This window comes from Somniosus microcephalus, chromosome 16, assembly GCF_052327205.1.
Source record: "Somniosus microcephalus isolate GS21.2 chromosome 16, FLI_Smic_1.0, whole genome shotgun sequence".
NCBI lineage: Eukaryota > Metazoa > Chordata > Chondrichthyes > Squaliformes > Somniosidae > Somniosus > Somniosus microcephalus.
In genome coordinates, this window is record NC_141002.1 from 20,354,971 (window position 1) to 20,377,706 (window position 22,736).

At 45.0% G+C, this 22,736-nt stretch overlaps 1 protein-coding gene across 1 annotated transcript in view; it reads left to right on the forward strand.

The window, feature by feature from the left end:
- tmtc1 (transmembrane O-mannosyltransferase targeting cadherins 1) overlaps positions 1–22,736 on the forward strand; it is a 163,587-nt gene that overhangs the window by 74,438 nt on the left and 66,413 nt on the right. Inside the window, exon 5 of the mRNA XM_086009783.1 lies at positions 20,388–20,469. Coding sequence (XP_085865909.1) covers positions 20,388–20,469 — 82 coding nt within the window. The remainder of the gene's footprint in view (positions 1–20,387; positions 20,470–22,736) is intronic.

Genomic DNA, 22,736 nt, shown 5'->3' on the forward strand with positions numbered 1-22,736 from the left:
TCACACCATCCTGACTTGGAAGTATATTGCCGATCCTTCATCGTCGCTGGGTCAAAATCCTGGAACTCCCTCCCTAACAACACTATGGGAGTACCTTCACCCCACAGACTGCAGCGGTTCAAGAAGGCGGCTCACCACCACCTTCTCCAGGGCAATTAGGGATGGCCTTGCCAGCGACGCCCACATCCCATGAATGAATTTTTAAAAAAGTACCGCACTATGTAAGAGTACGAGCAAGTTTATACAGTGAATATGGAATGAAATTACTGGTGGAATGCTCTGCAGCGATAATGATTCAGATAAGAGCAGTGTATTTCCGACTGGAGGGAGTGGAAGGCGGAGCCTCACTATCTGATTCTCTGAAGTATTCCAGGCATTGGGAGTTACTTCCTCAAGTACCAGAGTGTGCTTCTCTTTAGTAGTGTTGGTGGCACGTTCGGCTAAGAATAGCTATGATGGGCCACACCTTGTTCCTGTACGTCTGCCAGAGTTTAATGATCTGAGCGCAGTCTCGCAGCTTTTGTTGCTCTGTCTTTTAAAGGAGGGTAACTGTTAATGGCTGATGCTTTTAGTAAACTTGCATTCATTAGTTGTAATGAGCAGCAGTAGTACAATCTCGATTGTCCCTCAAATTTCTCTTAGGTAGAATTTTCCTGAACTTTTGACCTGCCGAGTGGATGGACCATTGCTGGCTGCTCCACTAACTCAGTTGGTAAGTTTTGGGGTCTGTTATGGAGCCGCACAGGTCCCAGGTTCTAAGATCCCGATTGTGCCTTAGTGATTGGTACTATATTACTCCCAAGTAACAACCCCTTCTTCTGCTCTTGGGTCACTCTTCTCCTTGTCTGCCATATTGGCATCCGTGTTTTGAAGCTGGAGAAGACGGGTATGCTGAATCCCCATTTCACTTTCGATATTTTTTGTTCACCATGTCGGAAAGGTTTGTGGAGGGCAGCAGTGGCCAAAACACATTGCTGGCTTGTACAGATGAGTAAGGCAGGCTGATGGTGTCTTGATAATGTCACCAATGGGCGACATATAGCTCTGCTGTCACTTTCTATTGGCCATTGAGCTTTGCTGTCACTTTCTATTGGCCATTTAGCTTTGCTGTCACTTTCTATTGGCCATTTAGCTTTGCTGTCACTTTCTATTGGCCATTTAGCACTGCTGTCACTTTCTATTGGCCATTTAGTCTACTGTCACTTTCTATTGGCTATTTAGCACTGCTGTCACTTTCTATTGGCCATTTAGCTGTGGTGTCACTTTCTATTGGCCATTTAGCTCTGGGCCATTTTTTATTGGCCATTTAGCTGTGGGGTCACTTTCTATTGGCCATTTAGCTCTGGGCCGTTTTCTATTGGCCATTTAGCTCTGGGGTCACTTTCTATTGGCCATTTAGCTCTGGGGTCACTTTCTATTGGCCATTTAGTCTGCTGTCACTTTCTATTGGCCATTTAGCACTGCAGTCACTTTCTATTGGGCATTTAACTCTGCTGTCACTTTCTATTGGCCATTTAGTCTGCTGTCACTTTCTATTGGCCATTTAGCTCTGCTGTCACTTTCTATTGGCCATTTAGCTCTGCTGTCACTTTCTATTGGCCATTTAGCTCTGCTGTCACTTTCTATTGGCCATTTAGTCTGCTGTCACTTTCTACTGGTCATTTAGCTCTGCTGTCCCTTTCTATTGGCCATTTAGCTCTGGGGTCACTTTCTATTGGCCATTTAGCTCTGGGGTCGCTTTCTGTTGGCCATTTAGCTCTGCTGCCACTTTCTATTGGCCATTTAGTCTACTGTCACTTTCTATTGGCCATTTAGCTCTGGGGTCACTTTCTATTGGCTATTTAGCACTGCTGTCACTTTCTATTGGCCATTTAGCTCTGGGGTCACTTTCTGTTGGCCATTTAGCTCTGGGCTGTTTTCTATTGGCCATTTAGCTGTGGGGTCACTTTCTATTGGCCATTTAGCTCTGGGCCATTTTCTATTGGCCATTTAGCTGTGGTGTCACTTTCTATTGACCATTTAGCTCTGGGCCGTTTTCTATTGGCCATTTAGCTGTGGGGTCACTTTCTATTGGCCATTTAGCTCTGGGCCGTTTTCTATTGGCCATTTAGCTCTGGGCCGTTTTCTATTGGCCATTTAATTCTGCTGAAACTTTCTATTGGCCATTTAGCGCTGCAGTCACTTTCTATTGGCCATTTAGCGCTGCAGTCACTTTCTATTGGCCATTTAACTCTGCTGTCACTTTCTATTGGCCATTTAGTCTGCTGTCACTTTCTATTGGGCATTTAACTCTGCTGTCACTTTCTATTGGCCATTTAGCGCTGCAGTCACTTTCTATTGGGCATTTAACTCTGCTGTCACTTTCTATTGGCCATTTAGTCTGCTGTCCCTTTCTATTGGCCATCTAGCTCTGGGGTCACTTTCTATTGGCCATTTAGCTCTGGGGTCGCTTTCTGTTGGCCATTTAGCTCTGCTGTCACTTTCTATTGGCCATTTAGTCTACTGTCACTTTCTATTGGCCATTTAGCTCTGGGGTCACTTTCTATTGGCTATTTAGCACTGCTGTCACTTTCTATTGGCCATTTAGCTCTGGGGTCGCTTTCTGTTGGCCATTTAGCTCTGCTGTCACTTTCTATTGGCCATTTAGTCTACTGTCACTTTCTATTGGCCATTTAGCTCTGGGGTCACTTTCTATTGGCTATTTAGCACTGCTGTCACTTTCTATTGGCCATTTAGCTGTGGTGTCACTTTCTATTGGCCATTTAGCTCTGGGCCGTTTTCTATTGGCCATTTAGCTCTGCTGTCACTTTCTATTGGCCATTTAGCTCTGGGCCATTTTCTATTGGCCATTTAGCTCTGCTGTCACTTTCCATTGGCCATTTAGCTCTGGGTCACTTTCTATTGGCCATTTAGCTCTGCTGTCACTTTCTATTGGACATTTAGCTGTGGTGTCACTTTCTATTGGCCATTTAGCTCTGGGCCGTTTTCTATTGGCCATTTAGCTCTGCTGTCACTTCATATTGGCCATTTAGCTCTGGGTCACTTTCTATTGGCCATTTAGCTCTGGGGTCACTTTCTATTGGCCATTTAGCTCTGGGCCGTTTTCTATTGGCCATTTAGCTTTGGGCCGTTTTCTATTGGGCATTTAATTCTGCTGTAACTTTCTATTGGCCATTTAGTGCTGCAGTCACTTTCTATTGGCCATTTAGCTCTGGGGTCACTTTCTATTGGCCATTTAGTCTGCTGTCACTTTCTATTGGGCATTTAACTCTGCTGTCACTTTCTATTGGCCATTTAGCGCTGCAGTCACTTTCTATTGGGCATTTAACTCTGCTGTCACTTTCTATTGGCTACTTAGTCTGCTGTCACTTTCTATTGGGCATTTAACTCTGCTGTCACTTTCTATTGGCTATTTAGTCTGCTGTCACTTTATATTGGGCATTTAACTCTGCTGTCACTTTCTATTGGCCATTTAGCACTGCAGTCACTTTCTATTGGGCATTTAACTCTGCTGTCACTTTCTATTGGCTACTTAGTCTGCTGTCACTTTCTATTGGGCATTTAACTCTGCTGTCACTTTCTATTGGCTATTTAGTCTGCTGTCACTTTATATTGGGCATTTAACTCTGCTGTCACTTTCTATTGACCATTTAGCTCTGGTGTCACTTTCTATAGGCCATTTAGCTCTGCTGTCAATTTCTATTGGCCATTTAGTCTGCTGTCACTTTCTATTGGCCATTTAGCTCTGCTTTCACTTTCTATTGGCCATTTAGCTCTGAGGTCACTTTCTATTGACCATTTAGCTCTGGGATCACTTTCTATTGGCCATTTAGCTCAGCTGTCACTTTCTATTGGCCATCCAGCTCTGCAGTCACTTTCTATTGGCCATTTAGCTCTGCTTTCACTTTCTATTGGCCATTTAGTCTGCTGTCACTTTCTATTCGCCATTTAGCTCTGGGGTCACTTTCCATTGACCATTTAGCTCTGGGGTCACTTTCTATTGGCCATTTAGCTCTGCTGTCACTTTCTATTGGCCATCCAGCTCTGTAGTCACTTTCTATTGGCCATTTAGCTCTGCTGTCACTTTCTATTGGGCATTTAACTCTGCTGTCACTTTCTATTGGCCATTTAGCTCTGCTGTCACTTTCTATTGGCCATTTAGCTCTGGGGTCACTTTCTATTGGCCATTTAGCTCTGGGGTCACTTTCTATTGGCCATTTAGCTCTGCTGTCACTTTCTATTGGCCATTTAGCTCTGGGGTCACTTTCTATTGGCTGTTTAGCTCTGCTGTCACTTTCTATTGGCCATTTAGCTCTGGGGTCACTTTCTATTGGCTATTTAGCACTGCTGTCACTTTCTATTGGCCATTTAGCTGTGGGGTCACTTTCTATTGGCCATTTAGCTCTGGGCCGTTTTCTATTGGCCATTTAGCTCTGGGGTCACTTTCTATTGACCATTTAGCTCTGGGGTCACTTTCTATTGGCCATTTAACTCTGGGGTCACTTTCTATTGACCATTTAACTCTGGGGTCACTTTCTATTGGCCATTTAGCTTTGCTGTCACTTTCTATTGGCGATTTAATCTGCTGTCACTTTCTATTGGGCATTTAACTCTGCTGTCACTTTCTATTGGCCATTTAGCACTGGGGTCACTTTCTATTGGCCATTTAGCGCTGCTGTCACTTTCTATTGGCCATTTAGTCTGCTGTCACTTTCTATTCGCCATTTAGCTCTGGGGTCACTTTCTATTGGCCATTTAGCTCTGCTGTCACTTTCTATTGGCCATCCACCTCTGCAGTCACTTTCTATTGGCCATTTAGCTCTGCTGTCACTTTCTATTGGCCATTTAGCTCTGCTGTCACTTTCTATTGGCCATTTAGCTGTGTTGTCACTTTCTATTGGCCATTTAGCTCTGGGGTCACTTTCTATTGGCCATTTAGCTCTGCTTTCACTTTCTATTGGCCATTTAGCTGTGTTGTCACTTTCTATTGGCCATTTAGCTCTGCTTTCACTTTCTATTGGCCATTTAGCTGTGTTGTCACTTTCTATTGGCCATTTAGCTCTGGGGTCGCTTTCTATTGGCCATTTAGCTCTGGACCGTTTTCTATTGGCCATTTAGCTGTGGTGTCACTTTCTGTTGGCCATTTAGCTCTGGACCGTTTTCTATTGGCCATTTAGCTCTGCTGTCACTTTCTATTGGCCATTTAGCTGTGTTGTCACTTTCTATTGGCCATTTAGCTCTGGGTCACTTTCTATTGGCCATTTAGCTCTGGGGTCACTTTCTATTGGCCATTTAGCTCTGCTGGCACTTTCTATTGGCCAATTAGCTGTGGTGTCACTTACTATTGGCCATTTAACTCTGGGCCGTTTTCTATTGGCCATTTAGCTGTAGTGTCACTTTCTATTGGCCATTTAGCTCTGGGCCGTTTTCTATTGGCCATTTAGCTGTGGGGTCACTTTCTATTGGCCATTTAGCTCTGGGCCGTTTTCTATTGGCCATTTAGCTCTGCTGTCACTTTCTATTGGCCATTTAGCTCTGGGCTGTTTTCTACTGGCCATTTAGCTCTGCTGTCACTTTCTATTGGCCATTTAGTCTGCTGTCACTTTCTACTGGTCATTTAGCTCTGCTGTCCCTTTCTATTGGCCATTTAGCTCTGGGGTCACTTTCTATTGGCCATTTAGCTCTGGGGTCGCTTTCTGTTGGCCATTTAGCTCTGCTGCCACTTTCTATTGGCCATTTAGTCTACTGTCACTTTCTATTGGCCATTTAGCTCTGGGGTCACTTTCTATTGGCTATTTAGCACTGCTGTCACTTTCTATTGGCCATTTAGCTCTGGGGTCAATTTCTGTTGGCCATTTAGCTCTGGGCTGTTTTCTATTGGCCATTTAGCTGTGGGGTCACTTTCTATTGGCCATTTAGCTCTGGGCCGTTTTCTATTGGCCATTTAGCTCTGCTGTCACTTTCTATTGGCCATTTAGCTCTGGGTCACTTTCTATTGGCCATTTAGCTCTGGGCCATTTTCTATTGGCCATTTAGCTGTGGTGTCACTTTCTATTGACCATTTAGCTCTGGGCCGTTTTCTATTGGCCATTTAGCTGTGGGGTCACTTTCTATTGGCCATTTAGCTCTGGGCCGTTTTCTATTGGCCATTTAGCTCTGGGCCGTTTTCTATTGGCCATTTAATTCTGCTGAAACTTTCTATTGGCCATTTAGCGCTGCAGTCACTTTCTATTGGCCATTTAGCGCTGCAGTCACTTTCTATTGGCCATTTAACTCTGCTGTCACTTTCTATTGGCCATTTAGTCTGCTGTCACTTTCTATTGGCCATTTAGCTCTGCTTTCACTTTCTATTGGCCATTTAGCTCTGAGGTCACTTTCTATTGACCATTTAGCTCTGGGATCACTTTCTATTGGCCATTTAGCTCAGCTGTCACTTTCTATTGGCCATCCAGCTCTGCAGTCACTTTCTATTGGCCATTTAGCTCTGCTTTCACTTTCTATTGGCCATTTAGTCTGCTGTCACTTTCTATTCGCCATTTAGCTCTGGGGTCACTTTCCATTGACCATTTAGCTCTGGGGTCACTTTCTATTGGCCATTTAGCTCTGCTGTCACTTTCTATTGGCCATCCAGCTCTGTAGTCACTTTCTATTGGCCATTTAGCTCTGCTGTCACTTTCTATTGGGCATTTAACTCTGCTGTCACTTTCTATTGGCCATTTAGCTCTGCTGTCACTTTCTATTGGCCATTTAGCTCTGGGGTCACTTTCTATTGGCCATTTAGCTCTGGGGTCACTTTCTATTGGCCATTTAGCTCTGCTGTCACTTTCTATTGGCCATTTAGCTCTGGGGTCACTTTCTATTGGCTGTTTAGCTCTGCTGTCACTTTCTATTGGCCATTTAGCTCTGGGGTCACTTTCTATTGGCTATTTAGCACTGCTGTCACTTTCTATTGGCCATTTAGCTGTGGGGTCACTTTCTATTGGCCATTTAGCTCTGGGCCGTTTTCTATTGGCCATTTAGCTCTGGGGTCACTTTCTATTGACCATTTAGCTCTGGGGTCACTTTCTATTGGCCATTTAACTCTGGGGTCACTTTCTATTGACCATTTAACTCTGGGGTCACTTTCTATTGGCCATTTAGCTTTGCTGTCACTTTCTATTGGCGATTTAATCTGCTGTCACTTTCTATTGGGCATTTAACTCTGCTGTCACTTTCTATTGGCCATTTAGCACTGGGGTCACTTTCTATTGGCCATTTAGCGCTGCTGTCACTTTCTATTGGCCATTTAGTCTGCTGTCACTTTCTATTCGCCATTTAGCTCTGGGGTCACTTTCTATTGGCCATTTAGCTCTGCTGTCACTTTCTATTGGCCATCCACCTCTGCAGTCACTTTCTATTGGCCATTTAGCTCTGCTGTCACTTTCTATTGGCCATTTAGCTCTGCTGTCACTTTCTATTGGCCATTTAGCTGTGTTGTCACTTTCTATTGGCCATTTAGCTCTGGGGTCACTTTCTATTGGCCATTTAGCTCTGCTTTCACTTTCTATTGGCCATTTAGCTGTGTTGTCACTTTCTATTGGCCATTTAGCTCTGCTTTCACTTTCTATTGGCCATTTAGCTGTGTTGTCACTTTCTATTGGCCATTTAGCTCTGGGGTCGCTTTCTATTGGCCATTTAGCTCTGGACCGTTTTCTATTGGCCATTTAGCTGTGGTGTCACTTTCTGTTGGCCATTTAGCTCTGGACCGTTTTCTATTGGCCATTTAGCTCTGCTGTCACTTTCTATTGGCCATTTAGCTGTGTTGTCACTTTCTATTGGCCATTTAGCTCTGGGTCACTTTCTATTGGCCATTTAGCTCTGGGGTCACTTTCTATTGGCCATTTAGCTCTGCTGGCACTTTCTATTGGCCAATTAGCTGTGGTGTCACTTACTATTGGCCATTTAACTCTGGGCCGTTTTCTATTGGCCATTTAGCTGTAGTGTCACTTTCTATTGGCCATTTAGCTCTGGGCCGTTTTCTATTGGCCATTTAGCTGTGGGGTCACTTTCTATTGGCCATTTAGCTCTGGGCCGTTTTCTATTGGCCATTTAGCTCTGCTGTCACTTTCTATTGGCCATTTAGCTCTGGGCTGTTTTCTACTGGCCATTTAGCTCTGCTGTCACTTTCTATTGGCCATTTAGTCTGCTGTCACTTTCTACTGGTCATTTAGCTCTGCTGTCCCTTTCTATTGGCCATTTAGCTCTGGGGTCACTTTCTATTGGCCATTTAGCTCTGGGGTCGCTTTCTGTTGGCCATTTAGCTCTGCTGCCACTTTCTATTGGCCATTTAGTCTACTGTCACTTTCTATTGGCCATTTAGCTCTGGGGTCACTTTCTATTGGCTATTTAGCACTGCTGTCACTTTCTATTGGCCATTTAGCTCTGGGGTCACTTTCTGTTGGCCATTTAGCTCTGGGCTGTTTTCTATTGGCCATTTAGCTGTGGGGTCACTTTCTATTGGCCATTTAGCTCTGGGCCGTTTTCTATTGGCCATTTAGCTCTGCTGTCACTTTCTATTGGCCATTTAGCTCTGGGTCACTTTCTATTGGCCATTTAGCTCTGGGCCATTTTCTATTGGCCATTTAGCTGTGGTGTCACTTTCTATTGACCATTTAGCTCTGGGCCGTTTTCTATTGGCCATTTAGCTGTGGGGTCACTTTCTATTGGCCATTTAGCTCTGGGCCGTTTTCTATTGGCCATTTAGCTCTGGGCCGTTTTCTATTGGCCATTTAATTCTGCTGAAACTTTCTATTGGCCATTTAGCGCTGCAGTCACTTTCTATTGGCCATTTAGCGCTGCAGTCACTTTCTATTGGCCATTTAACTCTGCTGTCACTTTCTATTGGCCATTTAGTCTGCTGTCACTTTCTATTGGGCATTTAACTCTGCTGTCACTTTCTATTGGCCATTTAGCGCTGCAGTCACTTTCTATTGGGCATTTAACTCTGCTGTCACTTTCTATTGGCCATTTAGTCTGCTGTCCCTTTCTATTGGCCATCTAGCTCTGGGGTCACTTTCTATTGGCCATTTAGCTCTGGGGTCGCTTTCTGTTGGCCATTTAGCTCTGCTGTCACTTTCTATTGGCCATTTAGTCTACTGTCACTTTCTATTGGCCATTTAGCTCTGGGGTCACTTTCTATTGGCTATTTAGCACTGCTGTCACTTTCTATTGGCCATTTAGCTCTGGGGTCGCTTTCTGTTGGCCATTTAGCTCTGCTGTCACTTTCTATTGGCCATTTAGTCTACTGTCACTTTCTATTGGCCATTTAGCTCTGGGGTCACTTTCTATTGGCTATTTAGCACTGCTGTCACTTTCTATTGGCCATTTAGCTCTGCTGTCACTTTCTATTGGCCATTTAGCTCTGGGCCATTTTCTATTGGCCATTTAGCTCTGCTGTCACTTTCCATTGGCCATTTAGCTCTGGGTCACTTTCTATTGGCCATTTAGCTCTGCTGTCACTTTCTATTGGACATTTAGCTGTGGTGTCACTTTCTATTGGCCATTTAGCTCTGGGCCGTTTTCTATTGGCCATTTAGCTCTGCTGTCACTTCATATTGGCCATTTAGCTCTGGGTCACTTTCTATTGGCCATTTAGCTCTGGGGTCACTTTCTATTGGCCATTTAGCTCTGGGCCGTTTTCTATTGGCCATTTAGCTTTGGGCCGTTTTCTATTGGCCATTTAATTCTGCTGTAACTTTCTATTGGCCATTTAGCGCTGCAGTCACTTTCTATTGGCCATTTAGCTCTGGGGTCACTTTCTATTGGCCATTTAGTCTGCTGTCACTTTCTATTGGGCATTTAACTCTGCTGTCACTTTCTATTGGCCATTTAGCGCTGCAGTCACTTTCTATTGGGCATTTAACTCTGCTGTCACTTTCTATTGGCTACTTAGTCTGCTGTCACTTTCTATTGGGCATTTAACTCTGCTGTCACTTTCTATTGGCTATTTAGTCTGCTGTCACTTTATATTGGGCATTTAACTCTGCTGTCACTTTCTATTGGCCATTTAGCTCTGGGGTCACTTTCTATTGGCCATTTAGCTTTGCTGTCACTTTCTATTGACCATTTAGCTCTGGTGTCACTTTCTATAGGCCATTTAGCTCTGCTGTCAATTTCTATTGGCCATTTAGTCTGCTGTCACTTTCTATTGGCCATTTAGCTCTGAGGTCACTTTCTATTGACCATTTAGCTCTGGGATCACTTTCTATTGGCCATTTAGCTCAGCTGTCACTTTCTATTGGCCATCCAGCTCTGCAGTCACTTTCTATTGGCCATTTAGCTCTGCTTTCACTTTCTATTGGCCATTTAGTCTGCTGTCACTTTCTATTCGCCATTTAGCTCTGGGGTCACTTTCCATTGACCATTTAGCTCTGGGGTCACTTTCTATTGGCCATTTAGCTCTGCTGTCACTTTCTATTGGCCATCCAGCTCTGTAGTCACTTTCTATTGGCCATTTAGCTCTGCTGTCACTTTCTATTGGGCATTTAACTCTGCTGTCACTTTCTATTGGCCAATTAGCTCTGCTGTCACTTTCTATTGGCCATTTAGCTCTGGGGTCACTTTCTATTGGCCATTTAGCTCTGGGGTCACTTTCTATTGGCCATTTAGCTCTGGGGTCACTTTCTATTGGCCATTTAACTCTGCTGTCACTTTCTATTGGCCATTTAGCGCTGCAGTCACTTTCTATTGGGCATTTAACTCTGCTGTCACTTTCTATTGGCCATTTAGTCTGCTGTCCCTTTCTATTGGCCATCTAGCTCTGGGGTCACTTTCTATTGGCCATTTAGCTCTGGGGTCGCTTTCTGTTGGCCATTTAGCTCTGCTGTCACTTTCTATTGGCCATTTAGTCTACTGTCACTTTCTATTGGCCATTTAGCTCTGGGGTCACTTTCTATTGGCTATTTAGCACTGCTGTCACTTTCTATTGGCCATTTAGCTCTGGGGTCGCTTTCTGTTGGCCATTTAGCTCTGCTGTCACTTTCTATTGGCCATTTAGTCTACTGTCACTTTCTATTGGCCATTTAGCTCTGGGGTCACTTTCTATTGGCTATTTAGCACTGCTGTCACTTTCTATTGGCCATTTAGCTGTGGTGTCACTTTCTATTGGCCATTTAGCTCTGGGCCGTTTTCTATTGGCCATTTAGCTCTGCTGTCACTTTCTATTGGCCATTTAGCTCTGGGCCATTTTCTATTGGCCATTTAGCTCTGCTGTCACTTTCCATTGGCCATTTAGCTCTGGGTCACTTTCTATTGGCCATTTAGCTCTGCTGTCACTTTCTATTGGACATTTAGCTGTGGTGTCACTTTCTATTGGCCATTTAGCTCTGGGCCGTTTTCTATTGGCCATTTAGCTCTGCTGTCACTTCATATTGGCCATTTAGCTCTGGGTCACTTTCTATTGGCCATTTAGCTCTGGGGTCACTTTCTATTGGCCATTTAGCTCTGGGCCGTTTTCTATTGGCCATTTAGCTTTGGGCCGTTTTCTATTGGCCATTTAATTCTGCTGTAACTTTCTATTGGCCATTTAGCGCTGCAGTCACTTTCTATTGGCCATTTAGCTCTGGGGTCACTTTCTATTGGCCATTTAGTCTGCTGTCACTTTCTATTGGGCATTTAACTCTGCTGTCACTTTCTATTGGCCATTTAGCGCTGCAGTCACTTTCTATTGGGCATTTAACTCTGCTGTCACTTTCTATTGGCTACTTAGTCTGCTGTCACTTTCTATTGGGCATTTAACTCTGCTATCACTTTCTATTGGCTATTTAGTCTGCTGTCACTTTATATTGGGCATTTAACTCTGCTGTCACTTTCTATTGGCCATTTAGCTCTGGGGTCACTTTCTATTGGCCATTTAGCTTTGCTGTCACTTTCTATTGACCATTTAGCTCTGGTGTCACTTTCTATAGGCCATTTAGCTCTGCTGTCAATTTCTATTGGCCATTTAGTCTGCTGTCACTTTCTATTGGCCATTTAGCTCTGAGGTCACTTTCTATTGACCATTTAGCTCTGGGATCACTTTCTATTGGCCATTTAGCTCAGCTGTCACTTTCTATTGGCCATCCAGCTCTGCAGTCACTTTCTATTGGCCATTTAGCTCTGCTTTCACTTTCTATTGGCCATTTAGTCTGCTGTCACTTTCTATTCGCCATTTAGCTCTGGGGTCACTTTCCATTGACCATTTAGCTCTGGGGTCACTTTCTATTGGCCATTTAGCTCTGCTGTCACTTTCTATTGGCCATCCAGCTCTGTAGTCACTTTCTATTGGCCATTTAGCTCTGCTGTCACTTTCTATTGGGCATTTAACTCTGCTGTCACTTTCTATTGGCCAATTAGCTCTGCTGTCACTTTCTATTGGCCATTTAGCTCTGGGGTCACTTTCTATTGGCCATTTAGCTCTGGGGTCACTTTCTATTGGCCATTTAGCTCTGCTGTCACTTTCTATTGGCCATTTAGCTCTGGGGTCACTTTCTATTGGCTGTTTAGCTCTGCTGTCACTTTCTATTGGCCATTTAGCTCTGGGGTCACTTTCTATTGGCTATTTAGCACTGCTGTCACTTTCTATTGGCCATTTAGCTGTGGGGTCACTTTCTATTGGCCATTTAGCTCTGGGCCGTTTTCTATTGGCCATTTAGCTCTGGGGTCACTTTCTATTGACCATTTAGCTCTGGGGTCACTTTCTATTGGCCATTTAACTCTGGGGTCACTTTCTATTGACCATTTAACTCTGGGGTCACTTTCTATTGGCCATTTAGCTTTGCTGTCACTTTCTATTGGCGATTTAATCTGCTGTCACTTTCTATTGGGCATTTAACTCTGCTGTCACTTTCTATTGGCCATTTAGCACTGGGGTCACTTTCTATTGGCCATTTAGCGCTGCTGTCACTTTCTATTGGCCATTTAGTCTGCTGTCACTTTCTATTCGCCATTTAGCTCTGGGGTCACTTTCTATTGGCCATTTAGCTCTGCTGTCACTTTCTATTGGCCATCCAGCTCTGCAGTCACTTTCTATTGGCCATTTAGCTCTGCTGTCACTTTCTATTGGCCATTTAGCTCTGCTGTCACTTTCTATTGGCCATTTAGCTGTGTTGTCACTTTCTATTGGCCATTTAGCTCTGGGGTCACTTTCTAATGGCCATTTAGCTCTGCTTTCACTTTCTATTGGCCATTTAGCTGTGTTGTCACTTTCTATTGGCCATTTAGCTCTGCTTTCACTTTCTATTGGCCATTTAGCTGTGTTGTCACTTTCTATTGGCCATTTAGCTCTGGGGTCGCTTTCTATTGGCCATTTAGCTCTGGACCGTTTTCTATTGGCCATTTAGCTCTGCTGTCACTTTCTATTGGCCATTTAGCTGTGTTGTCACTTTCTATTGGCCATTTAGCTCTGGGTCACTTTCTATTGGCCATTTAGCTCTGGGGTCACTTTCTATTGGCCATTTAGCTCTGCTGGCACTTTCTATTGGCCAATTAGCTGTGGTGTCACTTACTATTGGCCATTTAACTCTGGGCCGTTTTCTATTGGCCATTTAGCTGTAGTGTCACTTTCTATTGGCCATTTAGCTCTGGGCCGTTTTCTATTGGCCATTTAGCTGTGGGGTCACTTTCTATTGGCCATTTAGCTCTGGCCCGTTTTCTATTGGCCATTTAGCTCTGCTGTCACTTTCTATTGGCCATTTAGCTCTGGGCCGTTTTCTATTGGCCATTTAGCTCTGCTGTCACTTTCTAGTGGCCATTTAGCTCTGGGGTCACTTTCTATAGGCCATTTAGCTCTGCTGTCAATTTCTATTGGCCATTTAGTCTGCTGTCACTTTCTATTGGCCATTTAGCTCTGAGGTCACTTTCTATTGACCATTTAGCTCTGGGATCACTTTCTATTGGCCATTTAGCTCAGCTGTCACTTTCTATTGGCCATCCAGCTCTGCAGTCACTTTCTATTGGCCATTTAGCTCTGCTTTCACTTTCTATTGGCCATTTAGTCTGCTGTCACTTTCTATTCGCCATTTAGCTCTGGGGTCACTTTCCATTGACCATTTAGCTCTGGGGTCACTTTCTATTGGCCATTTAGCTCTGCTGTCACTTTCTATTGGCCATCCAGCTCTGTAGTCACTTTCTATTGGCCATTTAGCTCTGCTGTCACTTTCTATTGGGCATTTAACTCTGCTGTCACTTTCTATTGGCCAATTAGCTCTGCTGTCACTTTCTATTGGCCATTTAGCTCTGGGGTCACTTTCTATTGGCCATTTAGCTCTGGGGTCACTTTCTATTGGCCATTTAGCTCTGCTGTCACTTTCTATTGGCCATTTAGCTCTGGGGTCACTTTCTATTGGCTGTTTAGCTCTGCTGTCACTTTCTATTGGCCATTTAGCTCTGGGGTCACTTTCTATTGGCTATTTAGCACTGCTGTCACTTTCTATTGGCCATTTAGCTGTGGGGTCACTTTCTATTGGCCATTTAGCTCTGGGCCGTTTTCTATTGGCCATTTAGCTCTGGGGTCACTTTCTATTGACCATTTAGCTCTGGGGTCACTTTCTATTGGCCATTTAACTCTGGGGTCACTTTCTATTGACCATTTAACTCTGGGGTCACTTTCTATTGGCCATTTAGCTTTGCTGTCACTTTCTATTGGCGATTTAATCTGCTGTCACTTTCTATTGGGCATTTAACTCTGCTGTCACTTTCTATTGGCCATTTAGCACTGGGGTCACTTTCTATTGGCCATTTAGCGCTGCTGTCACTTTCTATTGGCCATTTAGTCTGCTGTCACTTTCTATTCGCCATTTAGCTCTGGGGTCACTTTCTATTGGCCATTTAGCTCTGCTGTCACTTTCTATTGGCCATCCAGCTCTGCAGTCACTTTCTATTGGCCATTTAGCTCTGCTGTCACTTTCTATTGGCCATTTAGCTCTGCTGTCACTTTCTATTGGCCATTTAGCTGTGTTGTCACTTTCTATTGGCCATTTAGCTCTGGGGTCACTTTCTAATGGCCATTTAGCTCTGCTTTCACTTTCTATTGGCCATTTAGCTGTGTTGTCACTTTCTATTGGCCATTTAGCTCTGCTTTCACTTTCTATTGGCCATTTAGCTGTGTTGTCACTTTCTATTGGCCATTTAGCTCTGGGGTCGCTTTCTATTGGCCATTTAGCTCTGGACCGTTTTCTATTGGCCATTTAGCTCTGCTGTCACTTTCTATTGGCCATTTAGCTGTGTTGTCACTTTCTATTGGCCATTTAGCTCTGGGTCACTTTCTATTGGCCATTTAGCTCTGGGGTCACTTTCTATTGGCCATTTAGCTCTGCTGGCACTTTCTATTGGCCAATTAGCTGTGGTGTCACTTACTATTGGCCATTTAACTCTGGGCCGTTTTCTATTGGCCATTTAGCTGTAGTGTCACTTTCTATTGGCCATTTAGCTCTGGGCCGTTTTCTATTGGCCATTTAGCTGTGGGGTCACTTTCTATTGGCCATTTAGCTCTGGCCCGTTTTCTATTGGCCATTTAGCTCTGCTGTCACTTTCTATTGGCCATTTAGCTCTGGGCCGTTTTCTATTGGCCATTTAGCTCTGCTGTCACTTTCTAGTGGCCATTTAGCTCTGGGGTCACTTTCTATTGGCCATTTAGCTCTGGGGTCACTTTCTATTGACCATTTAGTCTGCAGTCACTTTCTATTGGCCATTTAGCTCTGGTTCACTTTCTATTGGCCATTTAGCTCTGCTGTCACTTTCTATTGGCCATTTAGCTGTGCTGTCACTTTCTATTGGCCATTTAGCTGTGCTGTCACTTTCTATTGGCCATTTAGCTGTGCTGTCACTTTCTATTGGCCATTTAGCTGTGCTGTCACTTTCTATTGGCCATTTAGCTCTGCTGTCACTTTCTATTGGCCATTTAGTCTACTGACACTTTCTATTGTCCATTTAGCTCTGGGGTCACTTTCTATTGGCTATTTAGCTATGTTGCCACTTTCTATTGGCCATTTAGCTCTGCTGTCACTTTCTATTGGCCATTTAGCTCTGGGCCGTTTTCTATTGGCCATTTAGCTGTGGGGTCACTTTCTATTGGCCTTTTAGCTCTGGGCTGTTTTCTATTGGCCATTTAGCTCTGGGTCACTTTCTATTGGCCATTTAGCTCTGGGGCACTTTCTATTGGCCATTTAGCTCTGGGGTCACTTTCTATTGGCCATTTAGCTCTGCTGTTACTTTCTATTGGCCATTTAGCTGTGGTGTTACTTTCTATTGGCCATTTAACTTTGCTGACACTTTCTATTCGCCATTTAGTTCTGCTGTCACTTTCTGTTGGCACTTTAGCTCTGCTGTCACTTTCTGTTGGCCATTTAGCTCTGGGTCATTTTCTATTGGCCATGTAGCTAATCTGTCACTTTCTATTTGCCATTTAGCTCTGCTGTCACTTTCTAATGGCCATTTAGCTTTGCTGTCACTTTCTATTGGCCATTTTGCTCTGGGGTCACTTTCTATTGGCCATTTAGTTCTGCTGTCACTTTCTGTTGGCCCTTTAGCTCTGCTGTCACTTTCTATTGGCCATTTAGCTCTGGGTCGTTTTCTATTGGCCATTTAGCTAATCTGTCACTTTCTATTTGCCATTTAGCTCTGCTGTCACTTTCTAATGGCCATTTAGCTTTGCTGTCACTTTCTATTGGCCATTTAGCTCTGGGGACGCTTTCTATTGGCCATTTAGTTCTGCTGTCACTTTCTATTGGCGATTTAGTTCTGCTGTCACTTTCTACTGGCCATATAGCTCCGGGTTCGCTTTCTATTGGCCATTTAGCAATGGCTTCGCATCCCACTCTCGCACCATTATGTCCTCCAAGGATCTATCCTTGGCCTCCCTCCAATTTCTCATCTACATGCTGGGCCTCAGCGACATCATCCAAAAACACAGCATCCGGTTCCACTTGTACGCTGATGACACCCAGCTCTACTCACCACCACCTCTCTCGACCACTCCACGGTCTCTAAATTACCAGACTGCTAATCCGGCATCCAGTATTAGATGAGCAGAAATTTTCTCCAATTAAATATTGGGAAGACTGAAGCCATTGCCTTCGGTCCCTGCAACAACCTCCATTACCTAGCTGCCGACTCCATCCCTCTCCCTGGCCGCTGTCTGAGGCGGAACCAGACTGTTCGAAACCTTGGCATTCTGTTTGATCCTGAGCTGACCTTCCGACCCCATATCCTCTCCATCGCCAGGACCGCCTACTTCCACCTACGTAACATCGCCTGTCTCTACCACTGCCTCGGCTCACCTGCTGGTGAAACCCTTGTCTGTGCCTTTGATACCTCGACTCGACTATTCCAATGCTTTCCTCGCTGGCCTCCCACCTTTCACTCTCTGTACACTTTAGCTCATCCAAAACTCTGCTGCCCTTATCCTAACTGGGACCAAGTTCCGTTCACCCATCACTCCTGTGCTCGCTGACCTACATTGGTTCCCAGTCCGGCAATATCTTGATTTTAAAATTCTCATTTTTGTTTTCAAATCCCTCCATGGCATTGCCACATCCTTTCTCTGTGACCTCCTTCATCCCACAATCCCCCGAGATCTCTGCGCTCCTCTAATCCTGGCCTCTTGCACATTCCCCCGATTTTCAGTGCCTCTGGCACTGATGCAGGATTGTCCCCAGTAGTATCCTTGCCATTGGAGGCAGCCCTGTCATATATAAAGGGCACGACCCAACAAGATTATCGTTCAATCAGACAGATTTGTTTATATTATTTGGTTATGTCACAGAAGCTCAGGCAATGTGTGAATGCTGGCAGTCTTGAGATTGAATGAGAGCCTTGAACTCATTGGTAGCTGTAGTGTATGACGAGCCCTTTTGTGCAACTGAAGTCTGGATAAACTCCAGCTCCCATGGCACCAGTCCAGCTCCCCAGCAATGTAGAGAAAGAAACTACACAGCCTTTCATGATCTTAGGATGTCCCGAAGCGCTTTACCGTCAAGTAAGTACTTTCAAAAGTGTAGTCCCTGTTGTAATGTAGGAAACGCGGTGACCAATTTGGGCACAGCAAGCTCCCACAAACAGCAAGTGATAATGGCCAGATAATCTGTTTTTAGTGATGTTGGTTGAGGGATAAATATTGGCCAGAACACCGGGGGATAACTCTCCTGCTCTTCTTCAAAATAGTGCCATGAGATCTTTTACGCCCACCTGGGAGAGCAGACGGGGCCTCGGTTTAACGTCTCATCGAAAAGACGGCACCTCCCACAGTGCAGCACTCCCTCAGTACTACACTGGAGTGCCAGCCCAGATTTTATGCTGAAGTCTCTGGAGTGGGGCTTAAACCCACAACCTTTTGACTCAGAGGCAAGAGTGATACCAACTAAGCCACAAATGAAACCTGTGGCGAGGGAATGGGAGAGTACAGTGAAAGACATTGCAGAAATGGGAGGTCACGGGACTTGGCTATAGGTCGAGAGTCTCAAAAAGAGAGCAGAGGTGTTGGCTGTGATTCTTGGAATGGGCTTGCAGTTTTCACGAACAAAAGTAGTCGTCCAGACCTGGATCACAATGGGTTTAAATAGTGACTGCTGATTGTTATGGCAACGGCCTTGGAGCACTAACTGAGCTCGACAGACTGAGGTAGTTGAATTAACAAAGAAACAGGTGAACGAGGAAGCATCGCGGTTAAATGATCGCATTGATTCAGTCTGGTTACACCATTTAAATGAAAATCGCTAGAGAGTTTAAAAACATGATATATATTTGAGCCACGTGAAGTTGAGCTCCCTAATAGCTATATTGGTAATGGCAGTTGAACCAAGTCTGTTGAATTTGCTAATGTCCACTTGGGTTGTGGTGCTACTGTTGACCTCAGGACTACTGGCCAAAGGAAGGAAAAATTGACTTGCTGCTTTCCACTGACCCCTGCTGGAGCGTGTGCACAGGTAGCCGTCAAACAGGATCGGGCTTGGCTGTGATGCCTCCTGCAGTGGAGTAGCCTGCTGGCACTCCCGATCTCGGCACCAGCATGACGAACGGACGGTTCGGTAAGGTGCCGGGGGAACTGGCAGTGGTGAGACTGTATGCCAGCAAGTCAGCATCTGCAGGAGAGGAGAGGAGAAAACTGACCGAAAACCAACTTGATGCTGTAACTTTGGTGCATGTGGTATTACTGTATCTATTTAAAATTCCAGTTTACATGTGTTGCAACAATATAATCTAGCGCTGGAACCCTTTGGTTGAAGGAAATGATTCATTGTGATGGGAACGATCCCTTTGATATAGGTTTCCCTAAGGCACTGTCTATTTTAAAAATAAAAGCATGCACACTTGGCAAAAGGTCAAATTTAACTGAATTTATCTCGCAGAGCTCCAAATGTTGTTTTTTGGGAAATCTTATTCCTATTTTTCTTTTCCTCCCCCACTCCTCTTCTGGAAAACCTTGAGACCTGATCCAGTACAGATCCATCGGCAACCAATACTGTCCTGCTAGATACAGGCCAGTGAGCACAGCTCAGCATGTGCCCCTCATCACGTGTCGGCTGTGGCTCAGTGGGTAGCACTCTCGCCTCTTGAGTCAGAAGGTTGTGGGTTCAAGCCCTACTCCAGAGACTTCAGCATAAGAGCTAGGTTGACACTCCAGTGCAGTACTGAGGGAGTGCTGCACTGTCGAAGGTGCCGTCTTTCAGATGAGATGTTAAACCGAGGCCTCATCTGGATGTAAAAGATCCCATGGCACTATTTCGAAGAAGAGCAGCGCAGTTCGTCCCGGTGCCCTGGCCAGTGTCCGATTCTCTGGCTAGGGTACAGATGAACAGGCACCCATGACTGACCGATACGCTCTTGTTGAGGTACTGGCCTATAGGGTACGGGTTCATAGGGTACAGGTCCATGGAAGCCCATCACTGTCTGATACTCTCCTGCTAGGGGACGGGCTCACGGGATCCCGTTCACCTCTGATACCTTACCCACATTTCATTTATAAACCAAGGCGGTATCAGCAGACTATTCGACCATAGAGGGGCAGCAAGGCCTGGCCTGACCTTGTCCCCGCCTGCGTGCACCAGAGTGGTGCTGGGTAGCGATCAGGAAGCGGAACCCTGGCTGACTTTCCCTTCTCTAATCCGGGGCAGGCACCAGAGGCCTCCGAGTGTGGCCCCAGTAAAATCGGCCAACCGAGCATTGACCAGGAGCTGAACCTGGGCCGTCTGATCTGTGGGGCTCAGTTATACACAAATTGGTTCGGAAAGATGCCTCAGGAGGAGCCCTGGGATCCAGGTTTAACTCCCGTCAAAAGGGATTCCTGAATTCAATGGCTGAACCTATTTGTTTTGTCAGCCTTTCCCCCCTCAGACTGTTTTTTATTAAAAAGCTTTCTTGTTTTCCCATTTCAGAAACCTATGTGCTGACAGGATCAAAGTACTGCTAAAAGTCTCGGCACCATACCTAAAGAGAGCTGTCTTTGTAACTGTGTATGTAAGTATGAGAGAAAGTACAAACGGCATGGACATGACAGTTAATTAAATTAATCAAACCGTTGGCCTACTTTTGACCTCGGGAGGATTTTTTTTGGCGTTTTTATTAAAACCTAAACAATAACAGTTGTTTAAATTGGAAGGGAAGAGGGAAGGAGAATTAATGAGCAAATTTCCCGGGAGAAATTTGGTTTGGTTATGATTTTCCTGGAATGAAAGGAATTTTCATTTTGAAAGAGGTGAATCAGCCCTTCACATCTGTGCTACCTGCCCTTATGACCTCTAACTTTGACCTCTCATCCCTTGTAACATCCTGGTGAATCTGCGTTGCGCCTTTTACATGACATAGGAACAAGAGTAGACCATCCAGTCCCTCGAGCCTATTCCCCCATTCACTTCGATCACGGCTGATCTGAACCTCAACCCCATTTACCAACCTTTGTTCCATATCCCTTGATACCCTTACCCAACAAAAATATATCGATCTCAGTCTTGAAAATGGGGTGCCCATTGTCGAATTTGTACCCGCAAGGTGGCTTATATATGTTCTTCATTGCAAATAACACACTATTGTCCTCTTGCTCCTCTTTTTGATTTAATAGGGAAGGTTGTTAAAATCGCAAGCAATTCCTCATGATATCTTTCAATGTCCCTAAAGTCGCAGCACATTTACACTGAAATAAATCTTTCTTCTACTATCACGAAGTAAATTACTTGTCAATGGCATTTTCTGATGCTTGTACACATTCCATCTCCCCAAGGATTTCCCTGTGCCGTGTTCTATCAGGCTCCTGTCAGCACCTCTCCATCACAGCACAAACTTGCTCCCTGCTGAGTCAAGGACGTGGACATGGATCTGGAGTGCTGCTGTACCTGCGCTACTGTCCACTCCTGGTCATCCTTCACACATGCGCCTGAATCCACCAAAGCTCTCTCCTTGTTCTAATTTCCCCCCCTCATTTTGCTTCTTCTCCACTGCTATGCGTCAGGAAAGTGGGATGATGTTGACCGCATCGTTCAGCTCCTTACCATGTGACCACTTTCCCTATCTCGGTCCACACAGCGTCGACGAGCTGTTTTATCTTGGGGACATCAGATCCAGGCCTCATCCCTGTCCTCTGTTTCTAGTTGAGTTCGTTGAGTAGTGATTAAGCATGGGCACCTGCCTCCCCCCTCCCATTCCCTATCCAAGCCCACTAAGGCCATTCTTAGTGCCACTAACTCAGCACAGACCATGCATGGAACCTGGTTGAGCTACTCGTTGCCTTTACCAACTCAACCATCAGGGGGAATTGAAAGCAAGCACACTTGTCCCGTTAGTGATTGCGTTCTCTCCCCTCTTTCCCCCCCCTTCCCAAAAAGTGGAATACTCCATCACTGTGAAGCCCCACATTCTTGCGTCCTTTCTGGTGCCAATCAGTGGATAGACATTGGAATGATTTGGTTCCTGTTTCAGTCTAACTATGGTGAAATGAGAAGAATTGGAATAGAGAGCGTTATTGTGGCCATAAGTGCTGGTTACAACTATGGGGAGAGCGCGGGGCAGTGGGATTAGTTTTACATTGCTCCAACAAATAGACTGATTGGGCTGAATGTGCTGCAAGCACCTTAGGGATGTTTTTTCTACTTTAGGGACTTGGAACAAATCGAGAAGATTCTGGGTTAGCAGGGGCCGTGCTTTTCTTGTTCACCTCTGTCCTATTTTTCCTCCCTGCGCTAACTGTGCTACAGATGGTTTAGGTAACCTGTGCATAAACTCTGTTAAAACTGGCTACCATCAAAGAGAATTGTCAAGCTGGAATGCCAGACAAGGCTAGGGTTGAGTAAGAAGTGGGAGATTTTTTAGTATTCATTCTCGAGATGAGTCTGACTGTCTTGAGTGAGTGATCTTTCTTATTGCACAGTCTCTGAGCGCTCCGTTCTCGTGTGAGGAAAACGCCTAGGAATCTGACTCTTTAAAATCTAGGTCCCTTTTATAATTGCAGTGGGGCTAAGTTGGGAAGCCAGAGAATGTCCAGAGTCCTTTCAGTGGCAAACCAGCACATGTTGGGGCTGGTTGGGAGATCGCTGGGTATCAGTATTAGCGTTCGGACTTTATCCCACTCTTTATCACATTCACAGCTTTGCAGCAGTTTCCAACAGCAAGCCAAGCTTCTGTGAGCCAAAGCCTGTGTCTATATACTCGGTCCAACATGGGTTGGTGGAACCCAGGTCTAACAATGAATCCCGGATCCTGGGACGCCCACTGGAGACTACGTGGAATGCCTG